The sequence below is a fragment of the Halictus rubicundus genome, chromosome 4 (genome assembly GCF_050948215.1).
Source record: "Halictus rubicundus isolate RS-2024b chromosome 4, iyHalRubi1_principal, whole genome shotgun sequence".
NCBI classification, from domain to species: Eukaryota; Metazoa; Arthropoda; class Insecta; order Hymenoptera; family Halictidae; genus Halictus; species Halictus rubicundus.
This window is the reverse complement of record NC_135152.1, coordinates 13,841,575-13,866,774: the sequence shown is the minus strand read 5'-3', so window position 1 is coordinate 13,866,774 and position 25,200 is coordinate 13,841,575. Positions and strand designations below refer to the sequence as shown.

General features: G+C 41.1%; 2 protein-coding genes across 2 annotated transcripts in view; one reads left to right on the top strand and one right to left on the bottom strand.

Annotated features, from left to right (window-relative positions):
- The window catches only part of LOC143353582 (uncharacterized), a 385,968-nt gene that overhangs the window by 237,871 nt on the left and 122,897 nt on the right, over positions 1–25,200 (top strand). The window lies entirely within an intron of this gene.
- Tpnciiia (troponin C type IIIa) lies at positions 19,920–24,617 on the bottom strand. Its single transcript, XM_076787044.1, has 5 exons — positions 24,467–24,617; positions 24,250–24,277; positions 24,020–24,163; positions 21,375–21,626; positions 19,920–20,430 (listed from the first exon to the last, which is right to left on the bottom strand). Exons 1-5 carry the CDS (start codon positions 24,467–24,469, stop codon positions 20,396–20,398), a joined length of 462 nt encoding a protein of 153 aa, XP_076643159.1. The 5' UTR covers positions 24,470–24,617; the 3' UTR covers positions 19,920–20,395.

Sequence of the window (25,200 nt, the reverse complement as noted above, 5' to 3'; positions counted from 1 at the left end):
GCGCCGGTAACGGAACTAGAAATTATCGCGGATCGAGAGCCCATTGTATCTCCGGCTGTGATCTACGGCCAGCCGGCTGGATCCTCCCTCCGGAACGATTCGGCGATTCACGGCCTCTTTCTCTTTTTCGAGGGAACCTCCTTTCCCCCACTGGCCCGTGCAGCTTTCAAGGTGCCGAATTAGAAAGGAAATTCGCGTATTAACCGGCTAACGTGAAAGTGCAGGCAGACAGGGCGGTGTAGCCTTGTTCGCACGATTCCGTCAAGGAGTCACACGAATGATCAGCCTGGAGTTACTTTCGAGCCGATGACTCGTCAATCGTGACGTTTCGCGGGTAATGGATAGCTGCTTCAAAAAGTATCGGCACGGTTAAGTGCACGATAAGCATCTCCGATTTTTAATTTGATCCGAGAAACGTTGGATCTGTTATAATTGATTAAACTGTTATAATTTCGGTATAACGAACCTTGAACCTAATGATCCTTTTTCTTTCTGAGGTACTTTCTTTTAAGATGCGTGCTATAACGGACGGAAAAACGAAGACAGATTCTTCTAAAAAATGAAACGTCTCTGAAAACGTTGAAAAATTTTTTTCCTGACTGAATCTACCATGCATCCGAAGATTGAAGCTTCTACAACGGAGTCTTGAGATTTAATGTCCGAGTTTTTCAGGCCAGTTTACAGAGCTTCGAGTGAAAGGTGTACTGCCAATAACGATATGTTAAGGTACATGAGGTCTGTGCACGATCGAATTTCAATTCTTTTATATGAAACAGTTAAAAAAATCGTGCGACAAGTTTTTTGAGCTCGTCGTAAAGCAGAAGCTTCAATCTTCACATTCATGGTAGTGATGGACAAAATTGCCAACGTTTTTAGGGACGTTTCAATGTCCCCCATTTTCGACAAGCAGCGTGTTCAGTTTCGTATCGATTTTTGGAAACTTCGCGCGCCAATACTTTTTAAAGCTACTGTACTTCTCGAACCGCGGATAGAACGAGTGTCCTTCGCTGGAAACGGCGCTCACCTATCGCCAACGAAGGTGGCTAGGTAAAGGCTCAACCCTTTCATGCCTGGTTGCACTAACAACTGGTACTAAAAGCTGCATAATTCTGGGAGGTTCGTTGAATTCGCGCGTGCACTGAAACGCTGAACATCGGAATTGAGTAATTTATGTTTGTACGCAATCATTTAGCGTTCATTACCTTGTGCATAATTGGATACCTTTTGTTTTTTATCGGCACCTTTTCTAATGAACTGGTGATCACAAAAATACCGCGAAATCGAGGCAATTTATGTGAAAAGACAGAAACTGAGAATTCATAGTTCATTGTAGTTGGTAGCCATCTTAACTTCTTGCATCGTCTAGATCCTCGCTAAATTTAACACATACAATATATCGACGCAGTAATTCATATTTGACATTCACGGAGGCAAATGATTGCATGACTATGCATACGCGTCACGCGGTGGTCAACGTGTTGAGTGCCAGAACTCTCGGGTGAAAATGATTCTTAGATAGCAATCTCGAAGGCATGATCAAGAATAGACAGACTTGCTTCGATATTGTAGATGAGATCAGTATCGCAAGAAAGAAGGAAACGCCCTCTCCCTTAGTTGAACTGTAATTGTACGTTCGTATGTCTTTATAAAATTCATCTCGTGGCATTCGACTACTGAAAATTAAATTTTTCAACAACATTCACCGTGCGATCACGCAACACTAATCTAAACGAACGGGAACTAGAATGATGGCTAGAAATATTTCAGTCTTAAAAATGATGATCGATATTTTATTGAACTCCCGGGCACTTCTATTTTTTCATCTTTCTGAAAAGAGCATATGAATCGTAAAAGAAAAATATGTGGACATAATAACGTTCGTCGTAAACGCACTGGCATAAAATATTTCAGAATGCGTAACGAACACGGCCGTTCGATTCTTGGAGATCGTTATGGAACGAGTTATACAGTATCTTGAATGATTTCTCTGGATCGTAGCAATTTGCCAATGAATCATTGATATTTCATTATACCTTGCTCAGGTTCGATGCCTTTATTCGCCAACGGTGCAGCAGAGTAAACGACAAAAAAGTTGTATACACATAAGCGAAACTTTCTTGGAAGGAGTTAATTAAGCGTTGGTCATACTGGTCCGTTTCGTCAATAAAATATCACTGTACGCCTAATAAACGAAACGGAGAGCAATTTACAACTATAAGAATACTTCCGCTATAAAACATATAAACTCTATAATTTACATCGATACTAGTTATTAATGATATTATTTTAAAAAATATTGAAAGTCACCGAAACGAAAGTCTCGTTATCAATGATAGTATTGGGTTGTTCGGAAAGTAATTTCGTTTTTTTTTTTTTTTTTTTGGTGACAATGAAAGACGATTTTCCTATAGTTTATAAATATTTTAAACAATTATATATTCTCCATTTTGGTGCAATACCAAAATACCCAATTACAAAATTTTGTCTTCATTGAACTTACTATATCATCTGTCAAAATATATAAAAATAATAATTATATAAAAACTACAAATACGTCCTCTGTTGGGAAAAAAAGAAATTACTTTTCGAACAACCCAATAATTCGTAACCAAAAATGAATTCCGTGATCGATAATAGCTACCAATGATCAGAAATATTTTAGTCGTTCACAATGGTTGTTTAATAATGATATTAACTCTTGTACCGCAACTTTTAGAATTTTAGTTGTACCAATTATGGCCTCCGGTGAAAAATCTAAATTCGGCTTTAGCGTCACGTAGGGTTCCTGATTTCTCAACATTTTTCATTTCACGAGAAATGAGAAAGAAGACTATATTTCTCGAGAATTTTTAATAAAATGACAAAATATTGGGTAACTTATAATATTTGGAATATCGTTAATAATATTCATCGAAAGGGCAAAACACTTTAACTCAGTGTTTATTCCTGTTCAATATGTACATAACTTTAAAAACAAGGACAAAATGGACGCTAAATATAACCGATAAATTTATTTATTTAAAATCAAACTTTTACAAAGTGAAACATTACGCTTCTGTTTAGAAATAACTTCTTAAGGAGCATAATGCGTCTAATGTAGAATCAGACAATTTACTTCTTTTTTTTGTAACAAAATCTGTAGCCGTAGAAAAATTTCTTTCATTTTGTGTGGATGTTGGCTTTATCGTATACAGAACATCCAAAAGTTGCTGAAGACTGGGTGTCCTTTTTTCAGTAGACTCAAAAATTTGGAATTCCTTTGTTAGAGTCCGGAATATATTTTCTTCTGCCGCTAAACTCTTGACACTAAATTCTTGAAGGCTATCTGCAATTTCTAATTCTAACTGTTTTTCCAGTGATAGTTCCTCATTCTGAGAATCTGAAAGTTTTTCACTATTTTCATAAGAATCGTTGTTATATTTTCCAAAAAGTCTGCTTAGAATTTGTTTTGCCATTTTATACATATCTGCCTTGGATGTTAAATAAAAAAATGTATCTTCTGAATCTGTTTGCAGAGATTCTGGATTATGCAGATATTTTATATGGGATACAGCAATCTTGTCTCTTCTTTTAGATATTTCTTCTTTAATAACAACAGGAAACTCATTACTCAATTCAGTATTCAGTTTTTCTAAAGTTTTAAATAAGAATTTAAGAGAATTTAAGAATTTATATGTTATAAAACAAATGAGATTCATAAGAATTTTCCTAGATTTAAATTTCTCGAGAAATAGTAGAATTTCTCGAGAAATGAGAAATAATCAATTATAAAATTTCTGGAGAAATTCTCGAAAAAGAATTCTCGAGAATTTGATCGGTCCCGAGCGGGTTCGAGGAGGCAGAGGTACGGCTCGATCGTGAATCACGGGTTGGGAGCGATCGATCGATCCGCCGACGCCGACGCCTGTAGCATGCTCCGTTCATCGAACACGGTGAAAGGAGTTGCGCGGGTTTTCAGCTTTTTAACGCCCTCGCCGCGGACCTGGTATGCGCGAGTAACATTCGAAACGAACGTTTGTCACGCTGCTCGTTATTCAACGCTCGCTGAAAATACCCTCTCGAAATCGAGAGACCGTTCCCGCCTCTCGCGAGGTCACAAGCATTATCACGCGGCGGATCTTTTTATGCATTTATGGCAGTCGCGTCTTTCGAACACTCGCGAGAACGTTACGACGAGTTTCAGGATTTTTCAATTTACTAAATATTTCGAACGGTAAAGCTATTTTTCTGGAGCGTTATTCAAAAGATTTATGTGTAGCAAATATTTCAAAGGAACGCAATCTCGTCGGTTTTATAAAGCAATTTCGACCGGGCAATCTCGGTGCTTCGATTTGTAGTAAATATCGGGACGGAATGCAGTTGTGTCATTTTTATAAAGCGATTTCGACGGTGCAATTCCACTGCTCGGATGTTTTCGAGTCGTTAAACATCGGTATATCGAACTTTTGGATCGATAGAATGAATTATTCGTTTATACTGGAATTTGCGAGGTAGTCTATAAAAAGGGGAATTCACGGAAAGATCAACAGGGTGATTTCTATATTTCACAAGTATCATTACACGTCGTTATTTCAAATTATTGTACGCAGTGTAATATTCGGAGAATTCTGATTTCTGTTTTAATCCGTTCAATCGTCTCTTTAAGTCCTGTTTTCAATCTGCATCAAGATCCAGTATCCACAGAACGAGGTCAAAGGTGCGCGTCGGTACGTAAAGCCCGTGTCGATTGATCTGCGATTTTTCCTCACCAATTGTCTCGGTTAATAGCCATGAAATTCGCTGGGATAATCCGGCACATCGTAAGCGATTCTTAATCGAGCCGAAGCATTCCATTCGAATCGATCGATCGATCGATTCGATCGCTGGGTGAGAGATTCGGCCGCCAGAGATCGACTTCGCTCGACGTCCGGTAATTCCACGGCGATCGAGGAATGGAGAGGAGAGAAACGGATGATCGTGTTCGGCGTCACCGTTCGTTTCGCCTTTCTACGTAATCATCGATTTCGTTTCCTCTCTCTCTCCGACTCTCTTCCTCTTTCCCTTGAAAAATGGCACCCCGGTGCGTGGATCTCGAAAAACCGTTAGGCTCGAAGTATCATACTTAAGCGCCCGGGATAGTCACGTGACTTTTTAATTAATAATTTCCATTCACAGACTTAAGATTCGTCTTGGTCTTGATCCAACGGGTCTTAATGACTAAACTTGTCACATTTGTTTGCTTTGTATTATCGATATTATGAATTCTAACGCCAGAAACGTGCTTCAAGTTTTTCGCTTTATTTCGCAGAGAATCAAGACAAAATCCAGACTTCATCCAGAAAACTCCTGCAATGGCATAAAAATGCTAGGATGCATTTCTAGGATCCCAAATTTCTGAGCTTCCTAATTTCTAGGTCCCCAAACTTCTAAGCTCCCAAATTTCTAACCTCCCCAATTTCTAGGACCCCAAACTTCTAAGCTCCCAAATTTCTAACCTCCCCAATTTCTAGGACCCCAAACCTCTAAGCTCCCAAATTTCTAACCTCCCCAACTTCTAACCTCCCCAATTTCTAGGACCCCAAACTTCTAAGCTCCCAAATTTCTAACCTCCCAAATTTCTAAGCTCCCAACTTTCTAACCTCCCCAATTTCTAGGACCCCAAACTTCTAAGCTCCCAAATTTCTAACCTCCCCAAACTTCTAAGCTCCCAAATTTCTAACCTCCCCAATTTCTAGGACCCCAAACTTCTAAGCTCCCAAATTTCTAACCTCCCCAAACTTCTAAGCTCCCAAATTTCTAACCTCCCCAAACTTCTAAGCTCCCAAATTTCTAACGTCCCCAATTTCTAGGACCCCAAACTTCTAAGCTCCCAAATTTCTAACCTCCCCAAACTTCTAAGCTCCGAAATTTCTAACCTCCCCAATTTCTAACCTCCCAAATTTCTAACCTCCCAAATTTCTAAGCACCCAAATTTATATTCTTATTTAAGGACGAAAACTTGAGGCACGTAAAACCATTTTGTGACGGTAATGTAGTCACTCTACCTTATCGACGAAGATACCGAAACAATTGTCTGCCGATTTCACGGTAAAATCGAAGTCATGTCTTATTGCTATGATTTATTTACTATGTTGCACGGTTACAATGAACAAAGGAATAGTCCAGCTGGACAAAACCAAGAACAAAGAACAAAAGATTCGTTTCTACAAAAAGATTCGAGGTGAATTTTTTGAGCATTTCGCAGGGGTGTACCGATCGATTTGAAAGTCGATATACATCTTGATGTCGAACCGTTTGTCATCAAGATCGATATTATTTATCATTCGTTCTCGAGTAAAGCGATTCCATAGACGATTACTTTTACTTTCGCGAACGGCGAACGTTTGTCGTTGCGAGCTAATTGTCGCGTCATGCATCGACCTTATAAAATCTATGTGCATAACATTGCCGTAACCGTGTGCCGATCTTATCTTATTGGATGTTGTAGACCAACGAAGAAAAAGATAGATCGTGCTGGCGTTTCGTAAGCCTGGAATTATGAGAGCGTTTGATACTTTATCGAAATATCGTTCTTATTACGGTATCAATGATTTCTGCGTAATTAGTTCGCTTTCGAAGTTTCAGAATCGACCGAGCATAATTGAAAGATTTTGTTCTAAAGTTTAACCAAGAAATGAGTCGTTAATATTCGAAAAAAATTGGATACCTTACGATTAGATAATCCGATTTGCAAGTAAATTGTAATAATTGTGAACGGTTTGTGTTCGCGTAATGGAACTGACCAGTAAAAATCACATGGATACCCTATAAATATTAAAAGTAGAATGTGTGAGTGTAGCTTTAATAAATTCAGTGATTGTAACATAGAAAGCCTAGAACTAGTCGTGTCGATCTCGATGTGCTAAAAAATGTATTAGTTTATCGAATAATTGCCCACCGGAAGCTCAGAAATGAGTCACTTCGAGCCGTCGCGTGAAACTTCGATTAAATAACCGTTTGCATTCCGATTCCGATAGAGAAATTAAATCCCGTGCAATTGCCAGACAGCATTATAATCTTATCGTGCGAAACAAAACAATTCAAGCCGATCATTACAAGGCGGAAAACCGGTGAACGAGAACCCGATACGCTAATCATTCCGACACTTCCTTTATCGTCGTTCGCATAAATAGAATAACGAATCGTGCAATAATAACCGCACGATTATTTCCTGCGAAACAATTACTATCCAGTAATTCAAAAATTATAGACGCCCGTTCAGTTGCCGCGATATCTCTCCTGCGGGAAAGTTCGCTCGTAATCTTGACTTTTTCCTTTTAATCATAATGATAATGGTTGCCGCGATCCGAATCTTAATGACAGTACTTTGTATCCAATTAATCACTGTTTGACGTCGGATCGATCTTTTATAGCCGGGTTAGCGTGTACCTCGTGGCAACGGTGGAAAAAGGGTTGCTAGATAAAATGTAATTAGTGTGCCTGTGATTGAAGGTTGTTACACCGACCGCGCCGCGATCCCGGGGCCCCGAGACCCCGTTCGAAACAAATTCGATCCGTGAGAGAAATGCGATCAAGGCCGCTGCATGGGACGGAATGCAGCCAAGTTTATAGCAGGCACATCTATTATCGAAGAATTGTGTAATTCGATATCTACCTGCTCCGCGAACGCGATGCAGCTTCATGCAAATACGACGGCCTGGGGAGTATGATGTCACGAGAACCGTATGTTACGCGAGTGTTTACCATTCCGCTGCATTACTGCTCTCGTTTCCCTTGATCGACGACAGACGCATCGGAGCTCAGGTGCAATTGCACTAATTGATACGTTAACGTGCGAACGTGGACAGAGAATTTGGCCGCAAAAAAAAACCTTCTACATTTACTTTGTGCACCCTTACGGATTTTATTTTCTACGTACATCTTTAGTACTATGATTCTTTATTTTTCTAAGTTAAAGCGCACGCAAGTTGAGTTAAAGTGCACTTTGTACGCGCTTTTATCCAGTTAGCTGTTGCGACCTCTTTGAAAAATGTGTGCCTAAGTTGCGTCGCAAAAATTAACCGCTGTTTGAATTATAGCTGTTTTGACGAGTATACTCGTCGTGACACAAAATATTGCCATTTCTTCATGATGAGTATACTCGTCAAACACAGTTGACTGGTTAATCTAGAGAATCATATTGACGTTGCAGGCAAGAAACTATTGGGTTGGAACGAGAGTTCATAGCGTTCTTAAATTAAAATTCCAAGAGAAAATTGAAATAATTATTCATATGTTTATTCAATAACATGATAAGTGGCCTCAAAAATGGCAAAGAGTAATAGAACAGAATAGAAAATATGTTATTGAATAAATCTATGACTAAATATCTTAATTTCATCTGCGAATTTTAATTTCAAAATGCTAGGAACTTTCGTTCCAACCCAATATTGTTCAGGATAAAAACAAAATAAAAATTGTCCATAGTCATTGCAAGCTGCAGAAGCTGCGTGGATACCCTCCTTTTCCTTGTAAATTTTATCAAGTTGAAAACAATACGACAGTATTTTTAAATCCTTCAAACGTTTCCCTTGTTTTATAATTGATCCGCCAATTTCTGTCATGAACAAATAAAATCCGCTAGTGATTACTATTCTCTATTTCAATTGAAATTTTTCAGAAATTCAGATTACCTTGGGATTAATACCAATTTGGGATCGATGACAATTATTCGGATTCTCAGGGCAGTTTAAAAATCGTGCTACACGCCGGAACCGATTTAGAACACAGACTTCGAACGTTTCTGAAAAGCACTTGTCCCGATCCAATTAACAATCGAGGAAGTGGTAGCCTCTGATTGAACATCACCATACCCGATCCTGCGTAGATCACGCAACGCTTCGACACCGGGACTTTCTCGTCGCGAGGCTTGCTTCGTTAGCAAAGTGTAACACGTTGAGCATTGCGAGTAATTGTAGCAAATCGTTCGTTCTAGCCTTCACCCACTTTCTCCTTCATAGAGCGAGCTTAAGTCAACAATCGGCCGTGGATGTGTCGAACGAACGAATTCTAGAGGCGGGCAACAACCGTCGCTAACCGGTGCACCTATAGCGGTTAATAACACGATACCTTCGCAACAGTATCTATCCCGGTTGCTTCAATGGGGATATAATGGATCGTAACGTATCATTCCGAACGACACTGGAGGGAACAGCAATTTTTCGAGAAGTAATCGCTTCATAAGAGGAGGAATTTTTTCGAACGCGAATCGTTGTCGAAGCCGAGAAATTGAGTGTAACGTGCATTGCATGATTCACGTAGTATCTGGACGGCAAGCGGGGATACGCGAAAAGGAAATGCTTGTTCAGAATTGTGGGATTATAGATTTATGAGATTACGAGTAATACGAGTACTCAATGCAGATCGAGCGTTGTAGTCTCACCGGGAGAGCTTAAGGTCAATAGTCGATTATAGCTTGAACCAGACTTTCCTAACAAACCTGCCACACATATGATTTCGAATCGATACTCTAATTTATAATAGCTGAGGTTTCGTACGCCTCGGCTATTGTAGTGTGGTAAACCTGGCTGCGTAAAATCTAGGCTTTATTGCGGAAAGTCATGAATCCAGAGCCTAGTAAAACAAGACAGTATCCAAAACAGATTGCAAAGTAAACTGTAAAGAGTCTACTCTAAAATGTACTGTAAATATGTCCTGTGATAATTTAAAATAAGGTTAAACTTTGCTTCAGGAAACCAGACATTTTTAACTTTTTTTATGTAAGCCTGTGGATTCTGGCGAGAAAATTCCGAAAATGCCAGTTTCAATCCTAGGGGATCACTAGTTCGAAAGTTATGCGTGTGTAAGTATGTGCGATTTCCAGCGTTTCTGACAGGCAAGGGCGCCGCCATGTTGGTGTGCAGTAACCGTCGCGCAGGTCCGGGTCCGGGTAACCAAGTCCAAAATATACTGTAAAAATTGCAGGTACGAAGGAATAATCATGTAGCAAAGGACAAATAAAAATAGATCGTCGTGGAAATGAATATTTTATAGAAAATGAAATATCGAGATTAGGCTGGTGCACGCTGCGGTCATATTCGAAGTCCGCAAAGTGTCGGGCCGAATCGCCTGCGTGGAAGGGCTCGTAACACGGTCCAATAAATTACCGGAATCGTTACGGCTGTATTTAAAATCTTAATGGATAGTGAAAGTCTGTCGATCCGCTGAATGCTCCCAATGAAATAAAATGATCCTGGATCGTTAACCGAACGATAAATGAACATTTATTGCCACTCGGCCGAGATGTACGAATGCTCTGCTCCGGGCAGACACATAATTAAATTTAATCCAAATGTTCTTGTACCGCTTCCGAATGCTTATGCCTCCATTCAGCGGCCACTGCATCTCTTAATCAACGTGAAACCTAATTAAAACCCCGAATAAAGACGGAGTTACGGTTGATATTGGAAACCGTGCTTAGTTTATGTTCTTCGCCTTCAGTTCCGAAGCGCATAAATACCGGTCCATTGCGCTATGTCGCGTGATAATTGCCGCGCGATTGAAACCGGTATAAATCATTTTATTGGGGAAAAATTCGACCATACAGATTACGATTCGAGCGTTGGAACTTCGCCAAAGTTAGCTCGGCTGAATTTCGCGTTCTCGTTTTCCAACTGAATCGGGTCGTTCGTCGTGTCACTTAACCCCCGCGTTATCGTTCGCTTCGGTTTAATCACGTTCGGCAACTAGTCGGACACCCGGAGGACGAATTCTCGCAGCAACGGCGACCTATCTGCGAGAGACGTGTAACCAACATCCGGTTAATTCGATCGTAGACAGCTGCCCTAAACCGGCCAGGTAATCGATGGAGAAAGTTCACCTGGATTACGCATCTATAATTAATTGAACGCTAATGCCGTTTAAGCAGTTCGGTAATCGATTCACGGTGGAATAAATAATCCTTTCTAACGACGCTATCGCCAACCGCAAAAAGCGACGGCGTTTACCTCTTCCGGTAACCTAATCTCGCTCGTTGACACGTACGACGGTGTACCTTGAATCCTCTATTTTCAATGTATGATACAACAGGGGAAAAAACTGAAACATGGAACAAAAATCGGAAACACGTGTAGCCGGCAATAGAACAGCATGAATAATTTAGTCGAATAACTGTTGGAAGTCTGGACGGATCCGTAAATAGCGCAAAATGGAATCGCTCGGAGCGGAAACGGTGAATACTCGCCACAGGTCTTGAACAGCCCGTGTTCGGAACGTGTAATTATCGCGCGGCGGATGCTCGCGATGATCTATCGAATTGCATGATCTCGAGCAAAAGAATGTTTATCCGCGGCAGACGAGCTCTAGCCGGCTGAGAATCTCGGTTATCTGGTAGATAAATCGGGATCCTGATAACCACCGAGATTTCTATACACCTTTCCTTTTTTCTTCGTCTCCTTCTTCTTCGTCTCCGGTCTCGCTGGTAATTAAGATTTTTACCGGAACTATCGCGCCCGCTTCACATAAACGCAACGTTATTCCGCCAAAGACTTTCTCGCCTGTTCCACTATAATACCGGCGGTTTAATGCGCCCGAAGATATATCAAAGAAGTTAATGTAGCGTGGTGAACGTATCGTGCAAATCAGTTTACACGTAAAAACAAGAAAACCAGCGTGCCCGATTACGCGCAACAATTGTCTCGCTTTCCCCGAATAGTGTCAGGGATTAATTAAACTTCCGACGAACGTGCAACGTTCAGAGGTTTTCAAATATTTATACTCGGAACGAACGTGAACGGTTTGAACAGGTTCAACCAGGTTGAACACAGCTGATGGAGTTTATTCCAACCACCATCGTGCTTGACCATCCATTGCGATTCTCGTTTCATCGAGTAAACATACGAATCGGTTGCTTCTTTCCAAACGCTTCGCTAAGTAACTTTGTGTTACCGTAATGCGAAGCAAACTTTTCATTCAACTACGCTTCGGTTTATGAGCATTTTTAACACTAGGTTTACGGAGCACTAAAAATGACTATTTTACATTACTTTATAAAAGTAACACGAGTGTATCTATCAAAATTCGTGGGCATCTTTTTAATAACATGTACCCGAAGAAATCAATTTGTTAAATAATTTCTCATGATTGTGTCTTTACAATCTCAATATTCGTAAATTAAAAATATTAGAAACCGTCATTTTGACGGGTCCCGTAAATGTAGTGTTAAATTGCGAGCTATACAAATCTTGCTACACGTGCTTATAAATTGCTAATGTGTTTTTCGAGGAACGCCCTTTTTTTTTATTTTAAAATACCAAAAAGATCATTCGAGGAAATGTTGACCAAGTGTGCAGTTTTTGAATCCATCTTCTGTACCTTGTATAAATAATTTTAAAACGTGATAAATATTTCGGTAACAAAATGTAACAGTTGTGTTAGAGAAATGTGAAGAAACACTTTCATCATTTTGTGCGTGCACCGAGTAATATTTTATGAGTTATTTAATAAAGTACATCTGCATAATTGTAACAACAACTGATTAGAGTATTACTTTTAATTGCAACTATTAATCTTGGCAAGCTGCAACGGAAGAACACCAGCTCCCCGAGATTTCTGTATTTCCGATGTGTTCGCGAAGTAAATCATCTCGGAGAAAGCGATCACGAGGCTAGTTTGTTTTGATTACAGTCATGCTGGATAATCATCGACCACAAGAACAGAGAGGAATGTAAACCTCTGCCAGAAGAGCAACTTTTTTTTTCTCAACTTTCAGCATAAAATCCTTGCATAATAGGAAAAAGATATTATCGTTCTCGAATTTCACCTGTCCGGCGCGGAACACGAATATTCTGATTTACGCTCGCCATTAATCTTAGGTTCATTTATTATCGAGCTTTAATTAGCAGTCTATTCGTTAAGTAAAACTCATTGTCCGTTTCGATGAAAATTATGAATAATAATTCGTGAATAATTCATGGGCAATTGAAACGATGATAGCTTTCGATACGAATATGATTTTGAAAAACGTTGCATACGGAAGCTACTCGAGATCAATCGAGAAATATCGAGCTGACCTGAAAATTTCTTCTACGATCCGATGCAAAAATAAAATGCTCACCCCGTATAAGGTACTGTATCAATCACTTCCATTCCAAACAATTTTTATAATAACGTATTTTTGTATGTTGTAACATTTCGCAAGATGCATGATTAATGACGTGTGCGAGATGAATGGCATTTTGCAACGGTATGATTAAGGACTATTGAGGACCAATTTTTGGATGAAATTTTTCCAAACGTTACAATAACGTTCTCTTGCCTTGTGATTGAATCTATTTCTGTAACAAATAAAATTACGAGTGAACCGCAATAGATAAAATTAATGTGTCGAACTGAAAACTGAAAACTTTATGCGACTGTGTCTGAGGATCGTGTGGGGGTAACGCAAAAAAAGGCGCAACATCGATTAAAAATTAATTAGAGTCGACACCGATGATATATCGGGAACAATTATTCCTGCGGCAAGTAATGCAAGGGCACGCTCCTTCCTGTGGCCGCGTGCTAGCTTTTAATTAAACAGCGCCGACGGAAAACGGTTTAATTCGTTACGACTTCCCCGGACGATAAACGCTGCGTATAATGGAAATCTAATTGAAATGTGGCTCTATCACATCCCCGGACATGCCGTTTAAACGTCGCCGTAATATTCCCGTGCGGACAGCTACGCGAAATTCCTGGAACGCTGGAGAAACGTTTCAAAGGCTCTCTGCTCCTTGAAAAATTCGATTTGTTGCATTCTCTGAAATGAAAATACAGAAGGATTTGTTTAAACCTGTGACGTCACAAATGGGACATAATTTTTGGATTTAAAATGTAAAGCTTAAATGCGCTACGTTCGGGTGCTAGCAGGGAAATACTCGCTAGTAGCGTTTTTAATTTAACAATTGCCTCGAGCTCGGCCTAACAGTGTAAGAAACACCCTTGTCAAGTGCGTCCATCTTTATTCCTCGAGTTATATTTATTCTCTTTCCTGGTCTGCTGAGGTAAAGGCACTAGGGAAGGGAGGGGATGGGACGTGGACATTTAAGGGCCGATAAGGTAGAGTGACTACATTGCCGTAAAAAAATGGTTTTACGTGCTTCAAGTTTTCGTCCTCAAATAAGAATATAAATATGGGAGCTTAGAAATTTGGGTGCTTAGAAATTGGGGAGGTTAGAAATATCGGAGCTTAGAAGTTTGGGGAGGTTAGAAATCTGGGAGTTTAGAAGTTTGGGGTCCTAGAAATTGGGGAGGTTAGAAATTTGGGAGCTTAGAAGTTTGGGTAAGTTAGAAATTTGGAAGCTTAGAAGTTTGGGGAGGTTAGAAATTTGGGAGCTTAGAAGTTTGGGTAAGTTAGAAATTTGGGAGCTTAGAAGTTTGGGTAAGTTAGAACTTTGGGAGCTTAGAAGTTTGGGGAGGTTAGAAATTTGGGAACTTAGAAGTTTGGGTAAGTTAGAAATTTGGAAGCTTAGAAGTTTGGGGTCCTAGAAATTGGGGAGGTTAGAAATTTGGGAGCTTAGAAGTTTGGGTAGGTTAGAAATTTGGAAGCTTAGAAGTTTGGGGTCCTAGAAATTGGGGAGGTTAGAAATTTGGGAGCTTAGAAGTTTGGGGTCCTAGAAATTGGGGAGGTTAGAAATTTGGGAGCTTAGAAGTTTGGGGTCCTAGAAATTGGGGAGGTTATAAATTTGGGAGCTTAGAAGTTTGGGGAGGTTAGAAATTTGGGAGCTTAGAAGTTTAGGGTCCTAGAAATTAGGAAGCTCAGAAATTTGGGATCCTAGAAATACATCCTAGCATTTCTAGTCTATCCTAGCATTTTTATGCTATTGTATGAGTTTTCTGGATGAAGTCGAGACCATCGCGCACTAGAAAATATCTCCAGCTACAAACTGTGCTATATTTCGTCTTGATTCTGTTGCGAAATAAAGCCAAAAACTTGAAGCACGTTTCTGGCGACAGAATTCATAATATCGATAATACAAAGCAAACAAATGTGACAAGTTTAGTCATTAAGACCCATCGGATCAAGACCATGACGGATCTTGAGTCTGTGTCTGAAGGCTGTGAATGGAAATTATTAATTAAAAAGTCACGTGACTGTCCCGGGCCCTTAACCGGTGTGAATTTCAGAGACATTTAACCGTGGATTACCATGCGAGGAGCGCACTAGGGTTAAACATTCTTCCTTACGTTTCGCATTCCGGGCAGGACACTTTTACCGCTCGGCTTCCGCGGCTTATCTCGATCCCGGGCGAAAATATTAATGAAGTCGACGTTCTCCTGCAATTAGTGTCACCGGACCGCCGCCGTTTCAGCCGCGTGTGTTCTACAATGTAGATTTTAACGGGGTGCCTACGACCGGCCGAGCTTGACCAGTGAAAGGCGCGCGAGCGTTTCTTTCGTTGAAAATATCACGGATCGCATACACGATATCGAAATTATCCGATAAACGGGTTCACCGACAGGAACGGCCGTAAACCATGGGAGTTGATGCTTGGTATCATTGCCGGCCGCAACGGTAAACGGCGATTTTCGTGCGAAAATCCGCCGGTGTAGTTCCTGTTACATTAATGCATTTTGCACTTGCCGACTATTTTACGGCCGATCATATACAGCCGCCGTATTCCATTTTCTACATGGCGAAATTAATACCGTCGCTTATCAACGAAGAATGCTTTCCTCGCTCGTTATTTTCCCGACTCCTTTCCTTCGGTGCTTCCATTTTCTTTTCCGACGCTGTGGAACTATCAACCAAAAGTACCTTCGAGAATTAAATTAACTTTGTCGGTGAGATTGGATTTTTAAGGGACCGGTGGTTCGTAGATTCGCGATAAGGTAGAGTGACTACATTACCGTCAAGAAATGGTTTTACGTGCTTCAAGTTTTCGTCCTTAAATAAGAATATAAATTTGGGAGCTTAGAAATTTCGGTGCTTAGAAGTTTGGGGAGGTTAGAAATTTGGGAGTTTAGAAGTTTGGGGAGGTTAGAAATTTGGGAACTTAGAAGTTTGGGGAGGTTAGAAATTTGGGAGCTTAGAAATTTGGGGTCCTAGAAATTGGGGAGGTTAGAAATTTGGGAGCTTAGAAGTTTGGGGAGGTTAGAAATTTGGGAGCTTAGAAGTTTGGGGTCCTAGCAATCGGGGAGGTTAGAAATTTGGGTGCTTAGAAGTTTGGGGAGGTTAGAAATTTGGGAGCTTAGAAGTTTGGGGTCCTAGAAATTAGGGAGCTCAGAAATTTGGGATCCTAGAAATGCATCCTAGCACGCCATTAAGGAAATGAATTTCTATATCTGGACAAAAAATTGCGTCACCCATGCGGCGATCAATGTGTCGACGAGGTTGCAACACGCGAGTCTTCTAGATGGCGCTTAGTCCAACTCCAAAATGATTTTACAATTGAATCTGCGCGAAAAAATAAATCGAAAATGTCCAGCGATGTGGTTTTCGGACGGATCTTCACTCCCGAATGAATCGATGTCGCAAAACAGGCTGTTACGCGCATGTCCATGCTTTTAGTGAATAGAAATACAAAGTTATAAACGGAGTTTATAACCACGCCTAATCAAGTATCGCGCGTACCCGGCTGAAATTCACACTCCAATCCTTTCGAACTGAAAATGGTTAGCGGACCAGAACGAACGCTGAAAAGCACTTGTCACTGTGATTTACATGTACTATACCAGCACACTCACGGTAGGCGCTGGTATTTTATGAAACAGTTGGAACATGGTGGAAAGATGTTGCCTGAGAGAAGAATAATTCCCCAACGAACATAACAGGTCCCTAAGAATGAAGAAAACGAAATTAGTAAAACACGCGCAGACCTTAACAGCTGTTGAAAAATAAACTGTTCTAGTCGATGTTATTGATAAAGAGACTGCACATGCAATTTAAAAAAATATATACTTTTCTTGCAGAATTCTGATCAAAATTGGATTGAAAATCGTAACCCAAGATACCTGGAAGGTCTACTCGAAGCGATATAGAGAATGTTCCAATTATGTGATCCGAATAAGTAAACTGAAAAAATTGTTTAAACCTGATGGAAGTACCTGGAAGGTCTGCTTCAATTTTTCCACGCGCATTCCCAAGTATATTCACCCGGTTTCGGTGTGTACCAGTTCCGAAGTCGACGACTGCGGGCATATTCGCGGCAAGTTGTCCGCCGGGACGGCCATTTATTTTCAAGGCAGTGGCATGAAATGTTTGAATCCAATTTGCTCGCTCCAGATCGCGGTTTATTCCGTAGACTGATGGGAGTATACACGCCGAGGATCATAGAAAACCAGATACGGTTTACAGGACAAACCAGATTCAGGACGGACCACCGGCACGTTTCTGTGGTCCGTGCGCCGCGCGTGTCCGTTTCGAAATTTCTCGTTCTCGGCTCGGTATGATAATTCAGCTGGAAAGGTAGCTCGACGGCGGCGGCTTAACTGAGAGTGCCCGTGGAGAACATAGAGCGAGCATTATTTGGCCTAACCGTGTTCACCGGCAGTTGATTACCTGGGCAAACGTGGGAGTCGCCGGGATAATCGCATCTCTGGACATTTCAGGTGCCCGATTTGGTATGACTTCTGACGGTCCAATTTCGTTCGGCTCGATGATTGCTCCCTTCAATCTCCGACAGGAAATTCCGAGGAGCTAGCTCTCTGTCTAGACCTCCAGAAAGCCGTCGCGTCGGCTCCTGAAAACCGATTCGAACCGTGAGTATATTTCTAGAACGAACCGGCCGTAACTTCGTTTCGAGAGACGAGACGGAGAACGTTTATAAAATTGTTCGTTTCTGCCGCGGAGCCGAAGATATTGGCTGTAATGTAGCAGCCCGGAGATGCGCGCGCCTCTTGCAGTTTGGCACGACGATTTATTCAGAAATTTGGCCGCCGTATTGAACCCCCAGAACATTAACGGACCGGTCTTCGCAGATTTGCGATAAGGTAGAGCGACTACATTACCGTCAAAAAATGGTTCTACGTGCTTCAAGTTTTCGTCCTTAAATAAGAATATAAATTTGGGAGCTTAGAGATTTGGGTGCTTAGAAATTGGAGAGGTTAGAAATTTCGGAGCTTAGAAGTTTGGGGTCCTAGAAATTGGGGAGGTTAGAAATGTGGGAGCTTAGAAGTTTGGAGAGGTTAGAAATTTGGGAGCTTAGAAATTTGGGGTCCTAGAAATTGGGGAGGTTAAAAATTTGGGAGCTTAGAAGTTTGGGGAGGTTAGAAATTTGGGAGCTTAGAAGTTTGGGGAGGTTAGAAATTTGGGAGCCTAGAAATTTGGGAGCTTAGAAATTTGGGTGCTTAGAAATTGCGGAGGTTAGAAATTTGGGAGCTTAGAAATTTGGGTGCTTAGAAATTGGGGAGGTTAGAAATTTGGGAGCTTAGAAGTTTGGGGAGGTTAGAAATTTGTGAGCTTAGAAGTTTGGGGTCCCAGAAATTGGGGAGGTTAGAGATTTGGAAGCTTAGAAGTTTGGGGAGGTTAGAAGTTTGTGAAGGTTAGAAATTAGGGAGCTCAGAAATTTGGGATCCTAGAAATGCATCCTAGCATTTCTAGTCTACCCTAGCATTTTTATGCCATTGCATGAGTTTTCTGGATGATGTCGAGACCACTAGAAAATATCTCCAGCTACAAATTGAGCTATATTTTGTTTCGATTATCTGCGAAATAAAGCGGAAAACTTGAAGCTCGTTACTGGCGTCGATAATACAGAGCAAAACATGTGACAAATTTAGTCACAGACTTAACACCCGTCGGATCAAGACTAAGACGGATCTTAAGTCTGTGTCTGAAGGCTGTGAATCGAAATTTTTAATTAAAAAGTCACCTGACTACCACGGGCCCTTAACTTCGCGATAAGATCATGCGAAGACAGACCGCGCGGAAATTCGGCAGTTTCTATTTTTTACCAACAAATTCGCGCGTTTTTGCTGGTTAGCGCGCAAGGCAACGAAGTTGAGTTAATAATAACTCCTTTAAACATAGTAATTAAAATCCATTTAGCACCAGAAATTTTTTTGCTGATGCAGCTAAGACAGACCAGCGAAGGAAACGATTAGCGAGCCTATAATTTGGAATATACACACGTATCTTTCCGCAGCCTACGGTGTTACGATCGAAAGGGCGATCAGTATAGAGTCGAACCGCGGAATGCATAAGCGATCCCGAACAACGGAACACAGAATGACGTGAACACGAGCAGGAATTTATCAAATTAGCATACAGGTGCGCTTTTCGTAAGAGTGAACGGAAAATTAAGCTTGCGCTTGTAGACACGACGTACATAAATGACTGGCTGCCAAGAATGTTGACATTCGTTAACCTCAGCTCGCGCCCGGAGAACATATTCTTAATTATTATTCATCGGTCTGTTTATTATTTTCAGCTTCCATTGCAAATGCCCCATTAACGGTTTACGTTCCATTAAAGCCGCTACTACTCTGCTCGGGTGGTCGGAGTTTCGAAAACCGTGCAAAATTATCATCGGTAAATACTTGTAGCAAACATTTCTTGTGCAAAAGAAAAAAAACAATTTTATACGAAAACGGAAATATGGAAGTCACCAAGTAATCCAGAAAATCAGTCCTCTGTATTGGAAATACATTCTCCATATTTATTAAGTTGCAGTAACAAAAGAAACAAAACAGAGGCCCGAAGATTTCAAGTTTGAAAACAAATTTAATTGATCACTGGACTGCGGATTTTATACATTTATGACAAAAATGGATAAGTACAATTTAAATCAGTGGGCATATTAAAAAGATTTAAGGACACCAGCGTATTGGTTTTAGCTTGATAAAATAATTAAAGGAAGAAAGAAATTTTTATTTCGCATCCCGTGTCTTGCAATCGATGCAAATATTTTTAATTTTCCATAAAGATCCGCAGTCTATTGATCACAGAAACTGTGTGCATTCGCGGAGTCCCTTTCTTTCCGCTGCCCCGTGAACATTCCTCGCCGCTTGCACCGGCGTGCACATGATTGCAGTCGGCCAGGGGCCCGATCGATACTGCAAACAGCCGAAAGCCGTGTGCTTCGCTCGGACTTTCTCGGTTTTCACCGAGCAATAGCAATCGCCAGGGTTAAAGGGCAGAACACTTCGTTCGACGAAGGACGTTCGGTGTCGCGCGCGGCTTCGATTCAATCAAGTAAACATTTCATTTCGTGTTGTTGGGAGTCTTTTTATTGAACTTCAGTTTTATCTTCCGGGGCACAGTCTCGTTTTCGACGACGCGTTCAACCGTTCGGAAACGCTCGTTGTCCGACCAAGGAGTGCACTTAGTTGATAAAAATCGATCGGCGCCGATCGCGTGTCCCTCTTCCCGAAGAAAAATCCGAAGAACGCTCGCGCGATGTGTCGTCGAGCTTGATCGTTGCCAATACGAAATTGATCGTCACCCGGATAGTCTTGCCGCTTAGTCGTCACCGCCAGTCATAACTTCCATGAACTCTGGAACAGACATAGAAGCTTGTTCAGAAAGTCCGAAATAATATCGTTAACTCAAGAATAGCTGTTAATATCCGATAGCATCATTAACACGTTGAATGCCACGTCATCCATGCGTGGGTGACGGAATTATTTGTGCAGGTTTTAAAATGAATTATTGCGTTGATATATTCATTATACTAAACTTGATTATGATCTGTAACATGCAAGAAAGCTGGAGGATTACTCAGTATCATACATTTAGTTTTTATTTCATTAAATAACTTGGATTTTACGGAATTTTTGGAGTTTCTAGTTGGGCGATCAAAGTGTTAAAGAATCATTTCAAAGACACAAGCGTATACTACACGAAGAAATAATTTTATATCTGATTATAAACTTTAGAGGCTCAAATACTTTCAATTTAAGAGTTTCGCATCTCTTTTGACATTATTGTTCATAATGGTCTAGCACCGTTAAAATTAATTCTAGGTTGAAACTACTCTGTTAAATGTTCTTAATACTGGTACTATCTCGCAGACTGGTATTACCTGTTCTGCATACCGTAAAATTAGATTCGGTCAAACTTGTTCGCTTCGAAAAGGACGTCCAGTTCGCGGGATATTTTTGTAAAGGATAACGCGCGAATAAGGAAGTGGAATTGTTGTTCCGTGGAGGGAATTGATTATAAATGGACAGCGCCAGGTGGCGATATTCGCCCCGAGGTGCGACATAGATAGCCGGAAGCGAGCGGCGATGATGTTTGGTCTCGGAGCCCGGACACGACACGCGTTAATTAATTAAGGAGCTGATAGATTCTTGGCAAGTCGGAGCCGCGTGTTCCCTGTAATTTTCAGCGTGCGATACTTGCCGCGATCTGACGTTAGTTGTTGTTGGCATACGGTCGCCCGTTCGCCACGGTAATTAATTCGATCCACGTGTCATGAAAATTCTAGGTTGCGGCTCACCGTCGAAGTCGAGGGTTCCGGAACCGTCGGCGTCAATTTCCTCGATCATCATGTCGAGCTCCTGCGGCGTCAGTTTGTCGTCCAGCTCGTGGAGAATGTCACGGAACACGGCCGTGGTGATGTAGCCGTTACCCTCTTTGTCGTACAACCGGAAAGCTTCGCGCAATTCTTGTTGCATCGCCTCGGAATCCTCCTCTACCAAGAACCTCGCAGCTAGCGTGCAGAACTCTTCGAACTCCAGCTGACCGGATCCTGTGGAAATTCAAGTCTGATCATACTGTTCCAAATCGATTATGCTTCGATTTTTATCCGAAAGTCATTCTTTTTTCTCTGAACCGAGGCAACACTGTCCCCACCATAGCGCCCACTGTCTTCCCCTCTTCCCCAGGGCAAGGAGAAGGGGAAGCAGGCGTTTGAGGGGCCCCTACCGAGCCCGTCACTGTCCTACATCCCCCCCGATTCTTCAGAAGTAATTGAATTTTTAGCACTGAAAATTTGTCCCGCAATCGCAACAGAGTCTCTCAAATATAATGGTACTTTTCGTTATAACATTGCAAAGTTTAAGTATGTTTAAACAGTGTCTGACAAGAGCGTATCGAGACGTGTCTAGTACACCAATTTTTTGAGTTTTAATTTGACAATTCGCTGTGAACTAAATGGCGAAGATAGTGAATAAAATTTGTATGAAATGGAATTTTCCTTAGACTTGTTTTGCCACCAAGAGAATGAAACTTCGCCCGGGGGAAGGAGAAGGGGAAGCAGGCGTTTGAGGGGCCCCTACCGAGCCCGTCACTGTCCTACATCCCCCCCGATTCTTCAGAAGTAATTGAATTTTTAGCACTGAAAATTTGTCCCGCAATCGCAACAGAGTCTCTCGAATATAATGGTACTTTTCGTTATAACATTGCAAAGTTTAAGTATGTTTAAACAGTGTCTGACAAGAGCGTATCGAGACGTGTCTAGTACACCAATTTTTTGAGTTTTAATTTGACAATTCGCTGTGAACTAAATGGCGAAGATAGTGAATAAAATTTGTATGAAATGGAATTTTCCTTAGACTTGTTTTGCCACCAAGAGAATGAAACTTCCCCCGGGGGAAGGAGAAGGGGAAGCAGGCGTTTGAGGGGCCCCTACCGAGCCCGTCACTGTTCTACATCCCCCCCGATTCTTCAGAAGTAATTGAATTTTTAGCACTGAAAATTTGTCCCGCAATCGCAACAGAGTCTCTCAAATATAATGGTACTTTTCGTTATAAAATTGCAAAGTTTAAGTATGTTTAAACAGTGTCTGACAAGAGCGTATCGAGACGTGTCTAGTACACCAATTTTTTGAGTTTTAATTTGACAATTCGCTGTGAACTAAATGGCGAAGATAGTGAATAAAATTTGTATGAAATGGAATTTTCCTTAGACTTGTTTTGCCACCAAGAGAATGAAACTTCCCCCAGGGCAAGGAGAAGGGGAAGCAGGCGTTTGAGGGGCCCCTACCGAGCCCGTCACTGTTCTACATCCCCCCCCCCCCCCCCCGATTCTGCAGAAGTAATTGAATTTTTAGCACTGAAAATTTGTCCCGCAATCGCTACAGAGTCTCTCAAATATAATGGTACTTTTCGTTATAACATTGCAAAGTTTAAGTATGTTTAAACAGTGTCTGACAAGAGCGTGTCGAGACGTGTCTAATACACCAATTTTTTGAGTTTTAATTTGACAATTCGCTGTGAACTAAATGGCGAAGATAGTGAATAAAATTTGTATGAAATCGAATTTTCCTTAGACTTGTTTTGCCACCAAGAGAATGAAACTTCCCCCGGGGGAAGGAGAAGGGGAAGCAGGCGTTTGAGGGGCCCCTACCGAGCCCGTCACTGTTCTACATCCCCCCCCCCCCCCGATTCTTCAGAAGTAATTGAATTTTTAGCACTGAAAATTTGTCCCGCAATCGCTACAGAGTCTCTCAAATATAATGGTACTTTTCGTTATAACATTGCAAAGTTTAAGTATGTTTAAACAGTGTCTGACAAGAGCGTATCGAGACGTGTCTAATACACCAATTTTTTGAGTTTTAATTTGACAATTCGCTGTGAACTAAATGGCGAAGATAGTGAATAAAATTTGTATGAAATGGAATTTTCCTTAGACTTGTTTTGCCACCAAGAGAATGAAACTTCCCCCGGGGGAAGGAGAAGGGGAAGCAGGCGTTTGAGGGGCCCCTACCGAGCCCGTCACTGTTCTACATCCCCCCCGATTCTTCAGAAGTAATTGAATTTTTAGCACTGAAAATTTGTCCCGCAATCGCAACAGAGTCTCTCGAATATAATGGTACTTTTCGTTATAACATTGCAAAGTTTAAGTATGTTTAAACAGTGTCTGACAAGAGCGTATCGAGACGTGTCTAATACACCAATTTTTTGAGTTTTAATTTGACAATTCGCTGTGAACTAAATGGCGAAGATAGTGAATAAAATTTGTATGAAATGGAATTTTCCTTAGACTTGTTTTGCCACCAAGAGAACGAAACTTGTTTGCCACCATGGGAATTAAAGAAGACGAAAGTTCGGTTGAAATAATTGGTTAAGTTGTGTAAATAGCTGTCGATCTGCTTCGGGTTTACCATTACTCTCGCGTTTTTAATGAAACTTTATTACTTACCATCTTCGTCAACTTCCTGGATGATTTCCTTCAGAGTCTTCTCGCTGAGCTCGTAACCCAACATGGTCAATATCGTTCCCACCATGTCTGTGCCGATGCTGCCTTTCTTGTCGTGATCGAAGGCATCGAAGGCTTTCTTCAGAACTGCAATAGAACAACTCCAATTAACGTTTATGTCGAGCACCGGGAACCGCTTACATTTATAGGAGAAACCGAGCTTAATTACGTACGGGCGATTTGGTCCTTGGTCAGATCATCCTGTAAGGATCAAACATAGAATCAGTATACCTCCTTGCAAAAATTTTCTTTCAACACTAAAATTAGTAGGAAAAATAACGGAAAATTCTATCTTGAAATATTCGGAAAATCATCAAATAAAATTCTGTAAAATTCTACAAAAAAAATTGGGCGAAGGTATGATTAACGATTGTTTCACTGATAACGCACCATGGCGATGCGGTTGCAAGGTGTCCACCGAGAAGTTAAGTGTTAACACACGATAGCGTCGGCGTCTTATCCGGGTATGCACCAGATTCTGGCTGTGGACTTCTGTTTTATGTGGGTATAACGATGATGTTCTGGCACGTGATTGACCGTGTAATGTCTACGTAGGAACTCTAGCGGTTTTCAAAATTCATCGAGGACACACCCCCTCCCCCACCCCGTTTCCGCAGAATAGCAGCTTCGATTGTGTGAATTCCGAGGCAACGTACTCGATTTTGTAACTCTTCCTGTTGGCATCTTCGTTTCTTCTCTCGCGCGAGCGGTCGTTCCAAGTGACACAACGGATTTCAACGTGAACGTCAATCCAAACAAATTCATTTGTCCGAGTTAAGTCCCATCAAAATTATTTAAATGCTATTTAAAGCACGCCGTGTAAGCTGCGTAGTGCGAAAGTGGTGCAAGCGAATTTTTAACCTACTTTATTACCACGTCTCGAAAGGTTAATGGTGATTCTGAGGAATCATAGTGGTTTGCGCTAAAGAGACAAAACGTTCTTTGTTATTACTGCGCTTTACAAAACATTGGCTTACACCGTTCTTGCGTTAAACGACTGACATACTAAATTTAATTCGGTTTATATTAGAAATTGACGAGTTGAATTTCCTAAATTTTGTTTCAAGTAATAATTAGTTTACTTGTATGTTCTCTACAGAAATTCATTTTTTCTTAAACATAAC

Bases quoted from the DNA above. Each gene is read 5' to 3' on its own strand.
- Tpnciiia (XM_076787044.1), bottom strand. The intron at 21,627-24,019 runs GTAAGTAATAAA...GAATTTCCACAG, and splicing joins CCAGGAAGTTGACGAAGATG to GATCCGGTCAGCTGGAGTTC. The intron at 20,431-21,374 runs GTGAGCCGCAAC...TGTCTGTTCCAG, and splicing joins CGGAACCCTCGACTTCGACG to AGTTCATGGAAGTTATGACT.